This window comes from Fistularia commersonii, chromosome 33, assembly GCF_037954325.1.
Source record: "Fistularia commersonii isolate RoL2024-O1a breed Wild chromosome 33, RoL_Fcom_v1.0, whole genome shotgun sequence".
Lineage (NCBI taxonomy): Eukaryota > Metazoa > Chordata > Actinopteri > Syngnathiformes > Fistulariidae > Fistularia > Fistularia commersonii.
Window position 1 is genome coordinate 3357092 of NC_141316.1, and position 19041 is coordinate 3376132.

Consider the following 19041-nt stretch of genomic DNA (forward strand, 5'->3'; position numbering starts at 1 on the left):
AGAAAACGTTTTGTGAAATTTTCTTTTTTCCAAGATCCTTCTGGATGTCCGTCTCGCTTCTGTCTTGTTGAGTCCAGTTGGCAAAAGAATGACAGCCTATGTTAATGGTAACTTCCCTCTGTCACGCCATCAAATACACACTCCTTGACTTGTAAACATTATGGATTGTCTATTACCAAGGTGGATGATAAATTAGGAAAAAAAAAAAACAACAACAGTTTTTCTGCTTCAATTCCTCAACATATACCGGGATAGCCTTATTCTACTATTTTTCAACCCCCTAAACAGTAATGTCAGGTATTTTTGCGAGAAAGTTGGCTAGGATATGAAGCTCTATACTTTGACTTCTTTTGCTCTGGGGACAAAAAAAACTTGCAGAGAAGTAACTGCCCAAAATGGTTTGGTTTAGTGCACACTTGCTGATACTAGGGCATCGAGGAGAAAAGTTTAACTAATTTGCACTGTTATTTTCCTCTTACCACTGTGAACAGAAGGATTTATGACTAGTCACAGAAACAAAACAGTCCATGAAATCTTGAGCGCTAAAAAGACTTTATCACTTTAACATTAAACACAAGAATCCATGTCTGCAAGATGATATGTGGTGGATCAATATATTCCATAGGTGTGCTCTTTTCCATCTCTGTATCTGTCCAGGTAGCGGAGGGGCTGACCGTGAGGGTACTTGACCTGTGGTGGGTGGTAGACGGGAGGCCGGATAAACTCGAACACAGGCTCCCTCAAGTCTGCAGGGAAGACAAACGCACTTATTTTCCTAGACCAGGGGTCGGTAACCTTTACCACTCACAGAAGCCATTTGGACCTATTTACCAACAGTAAAGAAAACACCTGGTGCGACATAACCCTTTTGAACTTTAAAATGAATTAACACAATGTTATATTCTTCTGCCTTTTATGCTATGTACAAACAAAATGTGTTGTTTTTTTTGTTGTTTTTTTTTTTAAATCAATATACAACTGCGGAGAAAATTGAATTACATTTCTGCATGCAGCAGAACATGTTGAACTCCGAAAAAAAGACGGTAACTTTTAAGCAAAATACTCAATGTCTATTTGAGTCTTTCTTGTATTTATGAAAAAGAAAAAAAACAAAAGCCGAACTTAAATGGTCCGCCGGCATCAAACCAAAAACGCCGTCCTCTTTCTGTGTGCTGCCATCCTTTTACCGGCGCGTGCAGAAAGAGCGACAAAATATTTTTAACACGTTATATTTAGATGTTACAAGATCGCCATAATCTTCAGATTTAAAATGACATTCAAAAAAATGAAACAAACTAAAATAAAATACAGTTTATTTACATACTCGTTCATTCATTTCAAAAGCCACACGGAGCCACATCAGATGGGTCAAAGAGCCCTATTCTAGATTTGGCGACCCTTATCCTAAACCGATCAATTTTCATATTAGTTTTTATCAGTAAACAATTGTCAACATTATCTAAGTCTGGAAAAAAATAATCTGAATATGTCCGCTGTGACTGGGTTCATATTTGTGACTCACTCAATGTGTTGTGGAAAGTGTCGGTCACAGACTCGTCCCACTGACTCTGGAAGAAGGCCAGACCAGCAGGGGTCATGTCTTCCTGATGCTTCCTGTAGAAATCCACGGTCTTGAAGGTTCGATCTGCCAGAGAGTGGCTGAAAAGGGAGACGCCGCTTGATTCTCGGGTCAGATATCAATCAACACTCAAGTCAAGGTTAACAGCGTTATTGTAGGGAAAAAAAAAAAAATCATTTAATAGTTGATAATTAAAATGATTTATTAGGACTGAAAAGTCTGAAGTGAAAATATCTGACTTAATTTCTATATTTTATCCTGCCCATTGGGTCACAGGTTTACTTGTAGCCAATTTCAAGTTTGGGGCAGGGTTTGAGCAACCACAGGGCCACATACAGTATTTAGTAAGACCCACAACCCTTTACACTCTCATTCACTCTTACAGAGAATTTAGGGTCTTAATTTAAACAAATGCATGTTTTTGACCGAGGACGGGAATCGGAGTTTGCTTTGCATGACAGTTTTGCAGACACCTCTTTTCTAGAATCTTGAAAACGAGTTAAGTTTTCAGGGTCCGCACTCACCATGGCGATGACCTGACATCCTCCCTGAAATCGATGGGCCGCTCCTGCTTGAAGAGGACGTAGATGTAGCGGTGGAACCCGGTTCCTTTGGCGGGGAAAGGAGGCAGGTAGTGACATAGCTCCTCCCCGGCCTGGGCATCCCCGCCTGGGATGTTGCCCCTGCAGCATTTAGGAAACAAAATTCTTCACCCTTGCCTTTACAGTCACATTGAGCTGTGAAATATTGGAAAAAATGAACACAACAATATTCAAAAGCATTCTTCAGTATTGAAATATAGCGCAATATTGGCTCTGGTATTGAAAATCGCATGATGACCGACATGCAGCACTAATGCATTCAGTTTGTCTCCAGAACAATGAAGAGTTAAATTTGGGTTTTATTTTAAGGCTTCTGAAAACCAGTTTGAATGCCACATTCAGGAGACACTCTCCTAACATGAGGAAACATTTAAAGCATTGCTTGAGAACTGAAAATGCAAAAAAATAATTTTGTTTCCTTCCTAGTTGTTTCGTTGTGACTGCCTTGCTCAGGTCTTCCTGAATTTTAGGTCATATTAATTCTAGTGAATATCCAGAAGAAATTCTATAGCCATCTGCAGTTCCTGTTGAAGCAATGATGAGTCTAAATTGAAACTCTTGTTTGTAAAAAGAAAAAAAACAAAACAAATTTAGTGTTTTTTGAAACGTATCAATGCCAATAATTGCTACAAAAGTCAAAACAGTGTTATAGGACTGTGATTTGATTTGTGTTTGAAATGAAATGGAGTGAATGACTCACACCAGCCAGTGGACGTATTCAGCCTCATTTTCCAGAAGGTGCTCATCTGAAAGAGAAAGCATTTTCCACTCTCAGAGCCACAGAAGCCACTCTGTTCGCGCTCGGCAGCTTGAACTGGCGGACCAGGAAGCGCCTCCTGTGAAAGAGGCTGGCCTTTAGCGGCAGAGCCGTACCTGGACAGGTGAGCAGGACGGTCCACAGCGACCCCTCCTCTGCTTGGAAGCCGATCTCAGGGATCGATGTCGCCTGCGATACAAAATACACGTAAGTTACATTTTTACAATCATTCCCTGTTTTTTGACTGACTGTAGTCATCATTTTCAACTCTTCTATTTGTTTATAAAAGTTTAGAAATGTAATATTTCAAAGGAATACGTTTTCCTGACCTTTTCTGTATATTCTTAAACTGATGGATGTGCAGACAGAAGGTATTTCTAGATGGATGGAATTTGCGAATTTTTCACATTTCGATGGCTGGAATGCGAAACCTCCTATCTGCAAAATTTTCGATTTTGGGTTTTTGCATTGAATGGTGAGAAATGGGATGGCTCCACGTTTTCAGTCTATCTGCAAGATAATCCTGCCCTTTCTTTTGACATAAATGTTACATGACAAAACTCCTATGTGCACAATGAAGCAGAAAAAATTTGGAAAAAAAACACTTACCTGCATTGTCAGTGGTACAAATACATGCTATGTATTTTAAATTATAACATAGAAATATAGTCTGTGAACAATAGAATATTCTTGGATATCTTTAACAAAGACCATACTATAATCAAATGAAACATTTTTCAAAATTTCCAGAGAAAGTGTTTTTTACAGATAGGAGGTTTTGCATTCCAGCCATCGATTTGTTTCTTTTCACCCTTTTCTCCATGACATTTATTCACAGAACGCCCGACTTGACTTTAGAATGCATGATTTAAAGAGTAATTTTAACAAAAAAATTAAAGGGGAAATTAAAGGGGAAATTCCTTTGATACAGCAGTGTAGCAGTTATAGTGTCAAAAAGACAACTACTTTAAAGGTCTGGTCTGAAGTTATGAGCCTTGAGTCTGGAGGCCATATATGGCACGGCCCAGTTTGACTGCGATCTTGGCAGCGGACACACTAAAATCAATGTGACATACTTGAGTTGGGGTCAGCTGATTCCCATAATGCACTTGACTCTGGCTATAGCAGATCCGCAGTGACACTTGGGGCAGAAAAAAGGCCATAGGGAAGAGGTCTCTGAAGACCCCGTAGTGCTCTGCCAGCCGCTTTATGTGAAACGGACCGCTGGTGATCTCCCACATTTCCTGCACTCGATCCAATGGAATCTTGACTGTGGGAACCGAACCAAAAAAAAAAAGCCAAAACCCATTAAACCAAAGAGAGGCTCAACTTATCAGGTGGGCTTGAAGTAAAATATGCCTTACACGTGCGCAGACGAGATGCCCTCTCCAGGTCCACACTCCTCTTGTTTTCCTTTATCACACGGTTCCTCTCCTTCACTTCTGTGGTCCTGCGAGGTCGACAATACGGCAGTCCAATGTCCACTCGCTCCACGCCTGTAAAATTGACACTTCTGCTAGAAAATGACTCAAAATTCGGTCCTTAAACTTTCCATCGTGGTCCCTTCTTTCTCACCAGGCTCGGGGTCCGACTCCTCCACATAGCCTTTGTAGGTCTTCCACCAGACCGGCTTGTTCCTGGCCTCCTCGGCTTGACGGATGTAACGGTTATAGCTGCGATACTTCTCTAAAGCCTCCAGGTTTGAAACATCTATGTCCTCATTTGGCATTGAACCCAGAGGGGTCCTTCGACGACACAGGAACGCTGTCATGTAGGAAAAAAAAAAACGCTTACACATACGGTTCTATTTTTCAGTCCGAATCAAGCAAACAAACATTATTTGGGGTGAAAATATCACATTTTTTACGGAATAAATTCAATTAATTGTTCAAGTTTACAGGTTAAAACAAGACATTGAGACAAGACAGCGATATAAATAAAAAAATAAAAATAAAGGGATGATAGTGAAGAAGTCATGATGAAATCAGTCTTCCATTAATAATAATATTTACCAACATAAAAAGGAAAATTCCACAAAAAAAAAAAAAAAATTAAAATCAAGCAAAGAATTATCCCTACATAAACAAATAAAGAGCCAAAGCAGTAAATCTCTCAGTATTTGGTAGGAGTAACAGAAAACAGACAAAATATTAGTTTTGCCTACAGAATGTACAATTAATTTGACGTGAAATTGAATTTGAATCTTTACAACTCATCATCCAACCATGAACATAAGTTTGTGTATCAAGTGATGCAGATATCCTGATATACTGATTTAGAGTAGGTCATATCGAAGATGGGTGGTTTTATCTAAAAGCCCCGAGCGTCAGATTGAATCCACACTACATTTACACTATTACACGATTCCCAAAGTGTACTTATGCGACTAGTCAAACGTCCCAGTTAGTTTGGTTGAAATGATCCATCTTTTAATGTCAAACTACCAAGAAATCAGCCAGTGGAGGAAAAGATGTCTTCCAGGCAGCATGACGTCTCAATCACAGACCAACACAAACACACGGACTCCCGAACTCGACAACGCGTTAAATACATAAATGACACAAAATTACACAGCAACATCGGATCCGTACCTGTCGTGGAAAAGGTTTTACAGAGCCTTAAATCTCTCCCGTTCCGTAGGACGACGGCACAAGCTGTGTGCAGCGCCATCTTGGAGCGTCTCCCCCCCTGACTGTGACGGGACGGCGGCCGCGTAGACGCAAAATTACTCAGTGCGCTTCTGCCTCGCGTATCAAAATGTAAATAGAACGTAACGTGGAGTCTGTTTAATATTAAATTAATATCAATCATGTTTGGAACCCTCGCGTAAACCATCCAAATCAAATAAGTAGGGAGACATCATTTTTTTAATTTCATTTTTCACATCTTTAATCAGTTTTTCGGGGGGGGGGGGGGGGGGGATTCAAACTGAGGAAAGAATAGTATCCCAGCTACTATTGTTATTCCCTGAAAATGATATTTTGAGATCCAAACACAAAAAGTATCATAATATTATTATTACTTCCTTGAATAAACATGTTCAATAGCTTTTTTCCTCTTGCAGATCCGTCAGTCACATAAATATGTTCCTATCCAGCTAAATATAAGCACAGTCTTCAAGACTGTAAAATAGCAATACAAGGCTTTTGCAAGAGTTTTTATTTTTTATTATTTCTATTAATTATTTTCGTTAAAATGAGCGCTCCTGTCGATGCGGCGGTTTTGATGTGTCTGACTGCACTTGAATGCAACACGTTATGGGTTTGTCGTCATCAGCCAGGGAGCTGCCACTGGCGCTTTTCATCGTCACTTACAGACGCTTATCTATGAATTTGACTGCTGAGGTGGTGAGGATTCATACTGTGTTATATTCAGCAGAAAATTATAAATTGGGGGATAATTCATAATTAAATTTGTAAGCTGTATGGATATTTTTTCCCGTTATTGGCCCGAAAGCGTCCTAGCTAACGATAGCAAGCTAGCTTGTCATTCCCCCTGGCTAAGTTAATGTGAGGGAGAATTGGTGCTCTCACTGCCAACTCTAAGGGAAAAATGTATTGATACGCTAGTGAAAAATGTGTAATAAAGGGATGTAATTAACCTGTACCTTTTCTTTTATTTTTAAGCAGTGACAGGCAATCAAGTAGAAGTATGTCACTGTAATCTGGACACATCCTGACCAACCCCACTATTGTCCTCCACTCACAGAAGTGCCTGCTCGTCCTTCAGAGATGGAGTGTCAGAATTTAAATCTCACCTGTGCCATATGTCTGGACCGCTTCAAAATTCCTGTAACCATCCCCTGCGGGCACACCTTCTGTCACAAGTGCATCACCGACCACTGGGATACAAAGATCAAGTCTGCCACTGTACCCGACTGTCCCATCTGCAGTGAGAAGTTCCCCAAAAGGCCAAGTCTTCGACGTAATGTGTCCCTGTCTCTCCTGACAGAGGCTGGGCCCTCCTGTCGGGAGCTGCAGGTGAGGGCCAGCGAGGGGGCCAGAGCCATGCTGCTGTGTGACCACCATAAAAAACCTTTGGTTTATTACTGCAAACAGGACAAAATGTCTGTGTGCTGCGAATGCGGTATCTCCAAGTGCTTGGACCACGACAAGGTGTTGTTGGAGACAGAAAGGGAGAATCAAGAGGTACGTGTCACCAGCTGGAGGAGTGTTATTGTAACCATTTCCCAAAAGCCAAATCACGGAACTTTAACTCTTCATCTCAATTTGGTGTGTTTTATTTTCAGCTGCTGCTTGAGAGAAAAAGTACAGAAGTGGGGAAACTCATAGAGGAAACAGAGAAAAGCATCTACGACTTGAATGAAAATATCAGCCAAGCAAAGGTTAAGACTTTTATGTAATTATCTGCAAATCGGCGATACTTATTTTACATGTATCTGTGTGTGTGTGTATGTATATATAGACGTGTGTGTATATATGTGTGTATGTGTATATATACATACATACACATCTTTAGATATCAGCTAAATGTATTAAGAAACAAACAAAAATTATCTTTACTTTGCCCCAGGAAAGCGATTGGGTATTTCCTCAACACGCAAAAACAAAGCTAAAAACAAAAATTTCCTGGAAGAAAAACAAGATACAATAGATAACAGTGAAAGTACTAAGAAATTAGATTAAAAAAGAAAACCGTAAAAAATGAAGAAATATAATAAACATCAAGGATATATCATCTTATATCAAATCCTTTTTTCAACGAGATTTAAGTACAGTTTTCAAATATTTGAACTTTCTTGCTGCTTCTGTGCTCATCACTTGATTTGAAGGGAATTATTGTTGATTTATTTCTGCTCGGTCTCAAGACTCATCAAGAATTGATGAGAAATTATATGGATGGAACAGTAGGAAAGATACTATTGTATCCAGCTTCTGCCTCATAGAGCATCTCTGGCATCATGTGCCACAGCCATAACAAAAACATGACATAAAAGCGAAGCAGCTGCAGAGGGAAGGTGTCTGTCATGGTGATAGAGCAGTGACGTGGACAACGCTGACGGAGGCAGCAGGTTCAGAGCAGTGAGGCCTCCATAGGTGACGTTCAGAAAAAAAGGATGTTTATCTGCCCTGCAGCCACAGCCAGGGCACATGGAGTTCAGCCACGCCCATTCCCTGCTGCCACTGGAAATATTTAAAGCTGTGCTCCTACAGTTATTGTCCATTTCCAAAATAATCAAATCAATTTAGGACTGTGACCAAATATTTTCATAGTAGATTGTCAGATTAGTCAAAAGACTGTGAACATTTTGGACAGGTGTTTCCTGAGGCCAAACACAAAGATTTAGAAATAATTTGAATAAAAGTAAAGAAACTAGAAAATAATGTACACCCTTGGAGCTGCGATGTCACAATTACATTTCCTAAAAATACTCAAATAAGTAATAAAGTGGTTGTAAGTCAACATTGAATAGACACAGAATTCTCTTCTCTAAGACCAAAGTTGTTGAAGAGAGTAAAGTAAAAGTAAGAAAAGACAAAGGTGTATTTTTCCATTTCAGGAAAGCCTGAGCCGGTGAAGCTAGCTCTTGTGAAACTTCCATGATGTTTTACAAACTGGTCCCTCTCCACATCCAGGTGACTCTACAACAGACCTCCAGCTGGGTGAATGTCAAGTTCTCCACCCTATTGAAGGTCCTGGCTGAGAAGCAGCAGGTCACTGAGCTCTTCATCGCACAGCAGAAAGAGGCGTCTCTCTCCGAGGCCGAGGCTCGGCTCACCGAGCTGGAAAGGGACGTCTGCAAACTGCGGGAGAGACAGGGCCAGATCGCAGCGCTGCATCGCCTCCCAGACACAGATCTCATCAAGGTCCCTCCTCCTTACTCCATCCGGATGTAATCGGATTTATTTATTCAAGCCCGCGGTCAAATGGGAGCGCACTCGATCACCACGAACATATCTTCGCAGGAATCAATGCTGATCGAAATCCCGGCCCGTAGGGAGATTTCCACAGAGGTGACGCCGAACCTGCAGGAGAAACTAAACGGCATCACGGACGTGGTGAGCCGAGTGTTCAAGCTGGTGTCAGAGGACCTGGAGAAAGCGCTGAGCGCGGCTGTGGGTCAGGACAAAGAACGTAAGCACCCGCCCCTGCATATCAAGGGATATTTGGTGAGTGCCTACGTTCTCATGGGTTTGGTTTGTGCCTAAGATTCTCCTCAGGACAAGAGGCCCATCCTCGCTGTGGTTCCCAGCCCGGCCGCTCCGTGTCACCTGGGCGGGACAGAGGGCCTCAGTGCTTGTAAGTCCCAGTTCTGTCGACTGACAGCCGCCCGAAACTTGAAGAGCCAGAGACTCAAATTTCATTCCCGTCCTCCTCATTCCAGACCGATGCTCTCTGACATTCGACCCTCGCACGGCCAACGGACACCTTTGTCTGTCCCAGGAAAACCGCAGGGCGGAGCACCTGACCTCCGGGCTGCGGTCCGTCGTTGCTCACGAGGCTCGCTTCGACCACACCTGGCAGGTGCTGTGCTTCCAGGGCTTCAAACACGGCCAGCACTACTGGGAGCTGGAGGTGTCCAAGCCCTGGGCCTATCTCGGGGTAAACACGTCCGCATCTTTTCCTCACTGAATCTGTTCTCCAGGGAACAAACACAAAGGGATGCTGTTAAACCCAAGGTTCATTTAAAGCGTGTATCCAGAGATTTGGTCAGATTAGATTAGGTTTGATAGGCAGGATAATTGATTGTGTCTTTAAAATGACAGATTTTTGACTCAGGCTGCACAGATGGCCTGTTTCAGTATCAATTAATATTTGTCTTCTTGATTGACAGATAAGAATTGTTTTGCTGATGTTCGTCTCCTGATAAGAAAATAAATCCAGTTCAATTCAAACCAATTCTGATATAAACAGTTATTAAAATTAATGAGAAGTGGGATTTTTTTTTGCTCACTTTTAAGTCTGTATATTTTTATGATTTTGAAGTCAAGTTAATGTGCACAAAGAAAATACTTTTTTTTTTAATCTCTATACCGTCCATCTCCAGGTCACCTATGAAACCATTCCCAGGAAGGAGAAAGGCAAGAGGTGCATGCTTGGTATGAACGAGGTGTCGTGGAGCCTGCAGCTGGACGAGCGACAGCTCAGCGCCTGGCACAATGGCCAGCGGGAAACGCTGGCTGGCCAATCCCAGCACAGCCGCATCGGCATGCTGCTGGACTACGAGAACGGGACGCTCACCTACTTCGGGGACGGCCAGACCAGGTTGCACGCCTTCCACTGCGCCTTCACTCAGGAGCTCTTCCCCGCCTGCTGGATAGGGGAGGGCGTTAGCATTACTCTGTGCTCCACTTGAGTTAAGACCAGCACGGTAAAACTCAATATAGAGGATCCTATCACTATTTTAGAGGTTTTGAATTTTTTTTTTCTATTTTCAATGATCCGTTCTCCTACAGTGTTGAGCGGGACTGATTGGGTGTCCTTTTTATCAAGAGGAAGCAGTTTATCATGGTTTGACTATGTTATCACTTCCTGTGATGCGTCATCGTCAGAGGGAAAGTGATCACAAACTGGGGCCCAGAAGGGACCACGGTACAGAGGGGATGCTTAGTTCAAGGTTGTTTTTACATGAAACACTTGTAGATTAACAGACGCTAGTTGCTTGTTTGTTTTTAAGAGACCTGGACCTGAATATCTCTGTATTTTTAATCGGGATGTTCTTTTCCCCTAAGTACAATAGGAGGTAAATAATGGCTGGTGTGATTAAAATCAGCAGCCTTTGCGGAGCAAATGACGTGTCGTGGTGCTGGAATAACGCCCCCCGGGATTGTTTCTCCAACCTTCACCCAAACACGCCACCAACAGCTCTTGACACAACGTTTCAACAAGATGACAGTGTGTGATGTCATCTTCGGCAATGCACTTGCTCACTTTTAGCCAGAAGATTTTGCTGCTGGGAAAAAAAATAAAAACAGTTTTTTTTTTTTTTTTTACAATCGTGACGATAGGAATAAATACATGAAAGCAGGAGGAGGCGATGCAATGGTCAGACTTTCTAATCCTGTCACTGTACAAGCCACTGAAATTGCAATCTGTCTTGCTGCACTTTCCAAGCTGTAGGCAGGTGCATTTTTTTAAATGAGAAATCTGTGTAAAATACTGTGTAAAAAATGACATTGGCGCTGCAGATTTTGTTCTCACAAGTTCTATACGACTAATTTTAGTAGCCTAGACCTCAAACAAGATAGATCATTCTATTCATTCATGCAATCATAATAGGATCTGTGAAAATAATAAAACATTTTTTCTGGACAGCTCTCAGGGTACAATCCAGCACAGACCTTAAGAATTAAGGTCTAGGTGTAATATTTTATTTCGAATTCTCTCAAAGATTTGGTTGAGTGGATCATGAGCCGTGTATTGCTACTGTCCTGGCGGTCAGACATCGTAGTGAGATCTTGTGATAAATGCACAAGCGTTCATGATGCTGACAGCATTCAGTCTGGCTGCATCTTTCAAGGGCCTCCTTAGTTTTTTGGGGGAAAAGTTGATGCATTTAAAAGTATAGTTTTTGACCTCTGACCTTGAGAGATTGATGATTTTGAAGCTCAAACATCAGACTTGGTGAAGAGGAAAGCTGACTGTGGAAGAAAGAACTGCAGGCACAGAGAGAGAATTTCTCCTGCTGACACAGCAATAGGTTTGCCAGTGGTGCTGATTCACTGTGCTGCGTTCAAAGACAGGGAAAACATAACCGAGTGATGCTTTCACATGAATCCAGATCCATTTAATAAAGTCCAATGCAAACATACATTAGTTAAGATCATGCTTTGTTTGTCTCCAACACTTTTACATAAGTTATTCAATAAATTAGTTTGAAATAATTACAGAGCTTTATTTTTATTATTAATATTATACATACAGCCATGACAGAGCAAACAGGAGCCTGATGCAATCTGATAGTTCAAAGAATCAGCCACAGATACAACATATAGGTTATTGATTATAGAGGATTGGAGAGTAGACTGTAACTGAAGCATTAAATCACAAACACAGTTTACAAAACTGAAACCTTGATTCTATTGTAAAGGTGTTGAAAATGTACCACAATGAACCCAAAGGCCAAATGTGTGTCTTCTCGAACATTCTGAGGCATGGCAAAACAGGAGGTGACATCACTGGCTGACGGCTCTGCTCTTGCACATTGTAAAAAGATAATCCCTCCTGGGCCACGCTCACTCTGCCCTAATCCTGGATGCTGCTTTAATCTCTGCTCCTCTCATTCAACATCATGTGGAGGCAGACCGAGCTCTTCAAAAGCTTTTCTTTAGGTCAGTGTTGAGAAAATACCTCTTTTTTTTTTTTTTTTTTTTCAAAGTATACATATTAAAAGCCTGTACACTAAAATGATAATGCTTGCCTCTGGTTAGGTCCACAGGGGAATTATCATCCAACTCAGTCAAGCTTGATCGTCAATCGTACAAAATTAAATGCAAAGCACAGCTGAATCTTAGCGTTTCGGGTGGCAGTATGAGACCTACAAGGCAAAGAACGCTAAATGAGCGGTCAGGCTATGTTCACATTGCAACACCCCACCCGGAAATCTGGCAATTCTAGTTTCAACCACTCACTCTATCACCCTCTACATTTCTAACTGTACAACGCTTCAATTTCCCACTGAAGAAAAGGTGCTTCTGAAGATGTGGATCGTCAAAAAAAGGACCATGATGCAGCAAGAAAAAGCAACGGAATGAGAGAAGGGGCGATGGGAATGAGTGTGGGAAGACAAAAAAAGGGGAAGGAAAAAAATAACAAAAACTGCTGTCCTGTTGACCAGTACCAGGTGAATCGTATGACAAGGAGGGTGAAGCTCATCTACTGGTTCTTCTTGTCCTCTGGAGGAGAGTATGGGGGAGGCTTGTCCTGGAGGACAGGGGGGTACATTGGGAAGAAAAAGTTGGTGTGACTCGAGGTGGTGCAGCAGTTACACCGATATAATTCACATTTGTTGAAACAAGAATGTGGAGCTGAATAAAATGTCAAAATATCTCAGGGACAAAGTAGCATGTTTTTTCCCCCCATGCTATGAGGTGTAATGCCATATTTTGCTATCTGCAGTTGTTTTACATAAATAACCACCTTATAATGAGGCTGATCTTCCATCGTTCACCAAATATCATTTGTCCATTGAAATTACAAAAAAGTGCTTGCTTCAACCAAAATATCGGCGACTCCCTGCCTTGATGTGAAGGTTTAAAACATATCTGATGGTTGACCTACAAAGTGTCAAAGCCCTGAGAGTCCAAAGGAAATGGGTTCTGGCACAACTGCGGGTCGACCCTTAAAGTCATCTGTATGGCCTATATAATTATCTTTTTTCACATGACTTTTTGATTTTAGCCCTTTTTAAGGCACACTTTGGTTTATTTTGGATCATTCTATTTTTCTTTTTTTTTCAGTTGACTCATTGCAAATAAAAATTTGACTAGAAAAATGAAAAAGAAAAAAATGTAAATAAATCCGATAGATACCAATGAGAACAAGCTGTACGGAATTAGCATGAAACTGGTGAATTATAGCAAAATTGAATTGCAAGCACATCTTTGAAGTTAACTCAAGTAATAGGAAATAGGAAAAAAGGCACTTGAACCAACAATGAAGTCAGTCCATCGGAATCAAAAGGACAAAGTCATCACAACACCCGCAAACTGAGAGAAAAGGTTCCCGTCATTGACTCACCTGCGGCAGGTAAACATGTGGGGGTGGCAGCGTGGCAGAGCTAGCACTCGCTGCAGCCTCGGCTGCTTTGGCCTCCGCTGGAAATAGACCGTGAGAGAATTAATTTCATCAACATTCTTTGGCCCAATTTCCATTGTTCTTGTTTTCAGAAACATTGTGTTTCTTCTTTTTCATAACATTGCAGGTAATAGTGTCTATGATAGCTGTAGCCTGTACTAAAGCAAACTAAAAAAATGATTCATGGGTGTTTCAGTCAAGAGACCTTTTCCCACTGCAGGAGGTCCCACTGCAGTCATGATGTCACACAGTTTCACTTGGCTGAATTTATTAATAGAGATTCCAATTATCCAAATACAAAAATCAAAGATTATCTTGCTTTTTTTTAAATGAGATATACTTTTATATTTGGAAAACCAACTATATCAAACCATTTCAAAAAGATCATATCAAAAATGTAATCAAGCCAATTAAAAGTGGATGACCATTTTGAGGTTGCGTAGCATGTGGAAGAAAACTTAGCCCCAAAGTCACACAATAATCAGTCATCGTCACAGTGAGCTGAGGTCGTCAGTCTGAGCCTCACCTGCTGCAGAGGACGGGAGGTCGGGGTCATGGGGGGGCTGCTGGCCCAGAGGAGCAGAATATGGAGGAGGAGGCATGTAGGCTGCTGATTGGTCAAATGCCGGAGGGTTGGGGTAGAACCCACCTGGACAGAACAAATCCAGATTAGGCCGAAAGCTTTGAACAAAAACAGATTAAAGTGGCGTAGTGGTCACTGCTGTTACCTGGCGGAGGAGGGTTAGGGTAGGAATAGCCAGGAGGAGGCCCAGCAGGGTACATCCCGTTAGCAGGGGGTGGGGGGTAAGCATAGGCCCCGTTAGCCATGTAGGGGCATCCGCCGAACCCAGCCGTGACTGGCTGACCTCTGGACACTTTGGGACATGAAAGAGGGAGACCCAAGGTTTAAACACCGGACAGAGAACATAGCTCTGAGGCCGGCCCTGTGTGGTCACTTCACCTTGAGAGGCCACTTGCAGCATGTACTGGCCGAACTCTATGGCTCCTCCTGCTGCAAACACCAGCTTAAAAGTGGCACTGCCCTCCCAGCCACCTGGTAAACACACACATACAAGAGACAGGTTGTATATGTACAAGTGCAAGGGAAAATTAACAACACAGCGTGCAGAAATCATTTAGAAAAAATGACAGAAATTGTGGTAAGTTTAAAAAAATAAATAAATACATGGAAATCACATGCAACACAAATAAAATTAGTGCGTGTGTCAGCAGCACAATGAAAAGTTGCTTCATGGGGAAGAGTTGCTTAAAAAGCATTTAACATTGTACACATGAACATTTAAAATTTTGTCCTCAATGTTCCAATAATGTTCTGGTAATAATCCGCTTACTGTAAATTTATTTGTTAATTTCTTTGGAGACTGTTCATCATTTGTGTAGAAACAAAAAAAAAAGAAATGGTTTTGCTGTTCATGTTTTACTATTTCTGAAAAGATAAACTTCACTTTTATTGGGTAGAAATAACATTAGTAAAACATCAAGCAAGGTCTGGTTGGAGACCATCAAATCATATATATTGAAAAATATAAACCATGAAGTATCACAGGATAAAGGCTATCGTGCCCAGCCCTTTTAAACTTTACAGAACAATGTTCACAATATGCTAATAGCCCAAGTCCAAGGCAAATAGGCACGCGCACACATGACAGTGCGTGCACACACACACACACACACACACGCACATACGCACACACGCACACACGCACACCTACCTCCAGGCTCAGCGGTAATGGTTCCCTTGATGTAATTGGCTCCCAGAACCGGTTGTTTGACCTCACAACCCTTCATTAGATAGAAGGGCATCATAAAGGACTGCAGTGCATCTCGACCTTTAGCCACAAAGATCACCTGCAGCAGAGGAGCAGCAGCAGACGCTCACACAACCAAATCCAAACTCTGCTCATTAGCACACCTCTTGCATTCAGTGGATTAGAGAAAGTGATGAAAAATTAGGTTAAGGCCTGTGAATCTCACCCTGTATGGTGTCAAGTAGACGCTGCCCTTCTTGCTCTTTCTGAAGGCTTCTGGCAGTTTCTCTGCATCACAGAACGTCAGCTCCACATTGTCATAGTTCATCAACACACTGTAGAAACATCCAAATGAAATCATCCCACCATTTATTACAGCAGACAGCGATTAATGGTCATTCATTTCTGGAAGCAACAACACTCCCGAACATCTCTGCATACTCCACACACACACACACAGCATGGTTCTCTGCAGCTCTGCTGCCCATATGATTGACTTCTGGGACATTCACTTCTGCAACTTTCCAGGTCCAAACCTCCAAATAAAAGGCTGCCTGACACTCACAAGTCTCACTATCCTCTGCTGACTCAGTTCCATTTTTGATCATTCTCAGGTTATTTTTGGCTTGATTTTGGGTATATACGCAATTACTTTCTTTTGGCTGTTGTCATTTTTAGCCAATCTCCTGGGGGTTTCTTTTGTTACTTGATTTCAGTAGAAAATCACTGGTATTTGAGTTCTACCTCTTTCCCTTTTAAGGTTATTTCTTCCACAATTTGGGGGAAATCCATTCCTATTTTATATTAATACTTTGTCAATTGAAAGCATCTTAAAATTATTTGAAATCTTAAAATAATGACAATAGTGTCAAAATTATAATATAACCTTGCAATGCTCAAAAAAAGTGTGATCGTGTTGTTAATTTTTGGCAATTTCTAGATCACTGCATATCAAAGTTTTCTGCTCGGGACAACTCTAATGACAGTTACAAGTGAATTGATCATTTATATTTGCTTTACTTATTCATTCCCTTAAACGTTGAGAATGGGTTGAGTGACATTTCTACATCTTGGTCTCGTTATTTTACTAAGCAGCTCAAAAGTTAGACCAGGGGGTTAATTATTGTGCATGGGTCAAGTTACCAAACATGTCCCATCTCCTTTTTTCAGGAAACACTTGTAAAAGGATTAGACTTACACGACAGGAGATTATACGTGGTTCTGGGTTAACCAGAGAGGGTTTACCAGCACACTCTAGTATATTCTAGAGGATCCTGCCAGAAAGGTTCAATTCTTGTCAGTCACTGCAGTGACTTAATCTTAGCCTGGCACAACAATGTTTAACTAGTTTATTCATGTGGAAATGTAATCAAGATAGCATCTAATGTAACGGAAAAACACATTACACAAGACAAAAAAACTGAGTAGTCTCCAAAGTAATGAACGCCATTTACAGAAGTCTTTCATCTATATTGGTGACACTGTTCACGTCACTTTTCTAGCAATTCGAATATATAAGTTTAACAATAACAAATCTAAACGCACGTAATACTTGGATCATGTTATACTTATTTATTGTATTTTTTTTTCTTTTTGATAATATATCTTGTGGCTTTTTGTAAAGTTTCTTTCTGAACTCTAGAGTTTGATTACAATTCATTTCCTGACCAGTTTCAGGGATTATTTTCGAGTTTAGATTTTTAATCAACACCTTCCCATTTTTTTTACATATTCTAATCAGAAGAGATCTGAGTATCAATCAAAAGACATCCATGTTATTCATCATTAATGATTACCTGAGCATTAAAATTGTTTAGGTGATGAGCAGTCTTAAACCTAAATGCAACATCATACTACCATGTCATGTATTCATGCAGACAGGACTATCTTGGTATTAAATACACCCCAAAAAGGCACCACCTCAAAATGGCCCAGGTTAAAACGGCCCATTCACTTCTATTTTGTACCTTTTTTTTCTGTAACTTTTACATATTGTGTAAAGAAGCAGCAAACATTTATGTAACCACAGGAAAAGCCTGCGATGATGTAACACGGTGAAAGCCATGTTCGGGCCAGGAGTCCGATACCCGGTTCGGTCAGACGCAAGGCAAATACCCCTTAGAGAAAGACCACACCGATGTGGATGTGAATTCGGCGTCACTGTTTGAGCCACGCCAGAACGTCGAGTTCAGTTTATCCACAGCCCGTGAAAAATGACTTCATGGAAAAATGTGCTGTATAATGACATTATCAACACTATGATGCTAGAATGTCTGAAGTTTGCACCGTGAAGCTACGCAGTCGCGTGTCGCTGTGAAAAGTCCACTTTGCGGGGCTCTCACAGACTTTAAGCCTTAACGAGAATTTGCAAAACAATATTTTCATTTTAGTCGTTAAAAGTTTGTCGAGGATATTTTTGTTGTCTCTATTAATAGCGTAAACGCATCAGTCCCGTTAACGGCACTTGCTAGCTAGCCCGTCCTTACGCGCTAACGTTACCTTTCACTGTTGTTGATGATGACGCCGCCGGACTCCGAGTGGTTCTGGTTTAAACTCATGTCGACAGGCCCCTCGACTCCCAGGCAGAGGGAAAACTAAAAAGGTTGCGTTCTTCTGTTTCAAAACCTCCCCGCAGCACCGCCGGCGACCTCGGTGAGCGGTAACTCTGTGCGGAGACGTCGCTTGTTGTCCTACGGCTCTGCTAGCTTACGATCACTTTGCACCTGCTCTTCCGCCATACGTGCGGAACGCCCCCCTTGTGACGTCACAGGCCTTTAAACTGAAACCATGAAAATTTTTTTGGGTTCTCGAGAAATTCCCCCTAAATTTCCCTTCTTCCGAAAATCAACATAATTTAGTAATTAATTCCTCTTCTTGGATCTTGTTTTTGCCTTTTTAAATTTCCCCTTTCATTTAAGTGCAGTCATAACATCAACACCATTTTTTTATTATTAATGATACTAATAATAGATAAATTACAACACCAAAATGTTGTTAGTGTTTATAATAATTCCAAAACAACGAATCATTTACAAATCAATGGCTTTCTAAAGGGTAACAATGGAAGTAGCAGAGGCAGCTGTTTAAAAAAAAACAATTGCAGTATTACAGTATCTGTCTGACAATAAAATATATGAAACGCATTATCTGGCTTGTATGCAGACAGAGCGGCTTCCTGTCAAACAAATATCATCATCTAAACAACATTAAACAGGTCATGTCTATTTTAAATTAATATTGTTGTGAGAAGTTTTAATATCACCCTTTCTTGACTGATTCTGATGTGCCTGTGACAGACTGATACTGATAGATAGCGATTTTGTTATGAGCCATTTATGCGTTCTCCAGCAGATCTTTTCTTTTTTACTTTCTATGGGGAGTATATTATGATAAAAGTATACATTATTGATGTAATGCATGCAGTCTGTTTGTCCATGACGGTTGGTAATTGTCAATGACCCTTGATTTCCACAATTTTATTGAAGTCTCAGACTATATTTGCATTAATTGAATTGAAAGTGAGCTTCTAGCATCAACTGAATTTAAGTATTGCGCAGACATTACATATAACTAAAA

The 19041-nt window shown here is 41.1% G+C and overlaps 3 protein-coding genes across 11 annotated transcripts; 1 reads left to right on the top strand and 2 right to left on the bottom strand.

Moving 5' to 3' along the window:
- Nucleotides 1-533: 533 nt before the first annotated feature.
- Nucleotides 534-5631, bottom strand: mrpl38 (mitochondrial ribosomal protein L38). The gene is made up of 9 exons (XM_086140585.1): nt 5530-5631; nt 4514-4702; nt 4303-4434; nt 4015-4208; nt 3055-3127; nt 2882-2927; nt 2104-2262; nt 1523-1659; nt 534-746 (listed from the first exon to the last, which is right to left on the bottom strand). Exons 1-9 carry the CDS (start codon nt 5606-5608, stop codon nt 610-612), a joined length of 1146 nt encoding a protein of 381 aa, XP_085996711.1. The 5' UTR covers nt 5609-5631; the 3' UTR covers nt 534-609.
- Nucleotides 5632-6136: 505 nt separating this feature from the next.
- Nucleotides 6137-12141, top strand: trim65 (tripartite motif containing 65). 9 transcript variants are annotated; one of them, XM_086140870.1, is made up of 9 exons: nt 6137-6285; nt 6647-6918; nt 6997-7086; nt 7188-7283; nt 8536-8766; nt 8866-9034; nt 9110-9199; nt 9285-9502; nt 9948-12141. In XM_086140870.1, the coding sequence occupies exons 2-9, from the start codon at nt 6670-6672 to the stop codon at nt 10254-10256; spliced, it is 1452 nt and encodes a 483-aa protein (XP_085996996.1). In that variant the 5' UTR covers nt 6137-6285; nt 6647-6669; the 3' UTR covers nt 10257-12141. The 9 variants fall into 9 exon arrangements, with proteins under 9 accessions (XP_085996996.1, XP_085996993.1, XP_085996994.1 ...); XM_086140867.1 differs by having other exon boundaries at nt 6565-7086; XM_086140868.1 differs by having other exon boundaries at nt 6568-7086.
- Nucleotides 11666-18219, bottom strand: wbp2 (WW domain binding protein 2). Its single transcript, XM_086140878.1, has 8 exons — nt 17965-18219; nt 15692-15800; nt 15430-15565; nt 14658-14750; nt 14425-14571; nt 14223-14345; nt 13640-13716; nt 11666-12823 (listed from the first exon to the last, which is right to left on the bottom strand). The coding sequence occupies exons 1-8, from the start codon at nt 18021-18023 to the stop codon at nt 12776-12778; spliced, it is 792 nt and encodes a 263-aa protein (XP_085997004.1). The 5' UTR covers nt 18024-18219; the 3' UTR covers nt 11666-12775.
- Nucleotides 18220-19041: the final 822 nt, after the last annotated feature.

Excerpts from the sequence above, each read along its gene's own strand:
- wbp2 (XM_086140878.1), bottom strand. The coding sequence starts at position 18,023 with ATGAGTTTAAACCAGAACCACTCGGAGTCCGGCGGCGTCATCATCAAC. Across the intron at positions 15,801-17,964 it reads ATCATCAACAACAGTGAAAG|TGTGTTGATGAACTATGACA; the intron begins GTAACGTTAGCG and ends ATGTTTCTACAG. Across the intron at positions 12,824-13,639 it reads CACATGTTTACCTGCCGCAG|GACAAGCCTCCCCCATACTC; the intron begins GTGAGTCAATGA and ends CCTGTCCTCCAG.
- mrpl38 (XM_086140585.1), bottom strand. The coding sequence starts at position 5,608 with ATGGCGCTGCACACAGCTTGTGCCGTCGTCCTACGGAACGGGAGAGAT. Across the intron at positions 4,209-4,302 it reads GGCATCTCGTCTGCGCACGT|TCAAGATTCCATTGGATCGA; the intron begins GTAAGGCATATT and ends CGGTTCCCACAG. Across the intron at positions 1,660-2,103 it reads GATGTCAGGTCATCGCCATG|CCACTCTCTGGCAGATCGAA; the intron begins GTGAGTGCGGAC and ends CTCCCTTTTCAG.
- trim65 (XM_086140867.1), top strand. The coding sequence starts at position 6,670 with ATGGAGTGTCAGAATTTAAATCTCACCTGTGCCATATGTCTGGACCGC. Across the intron at positions 8,767-8,865 it reads CAGACACAGATCTCATCAAG|GAATCAATGCTGATCGAAAT; the intron begins GTCCCTCCTCCT and ends ATATCTTCGCAG. Across the intron at positions 9,200-9,284 it reads GACAGAGGGCCTCAGTGCTT|ACCGATGCTCTCTGACATTC; the intron begins GTAAGTCCCAGT and ends TCCTCATTCCAG.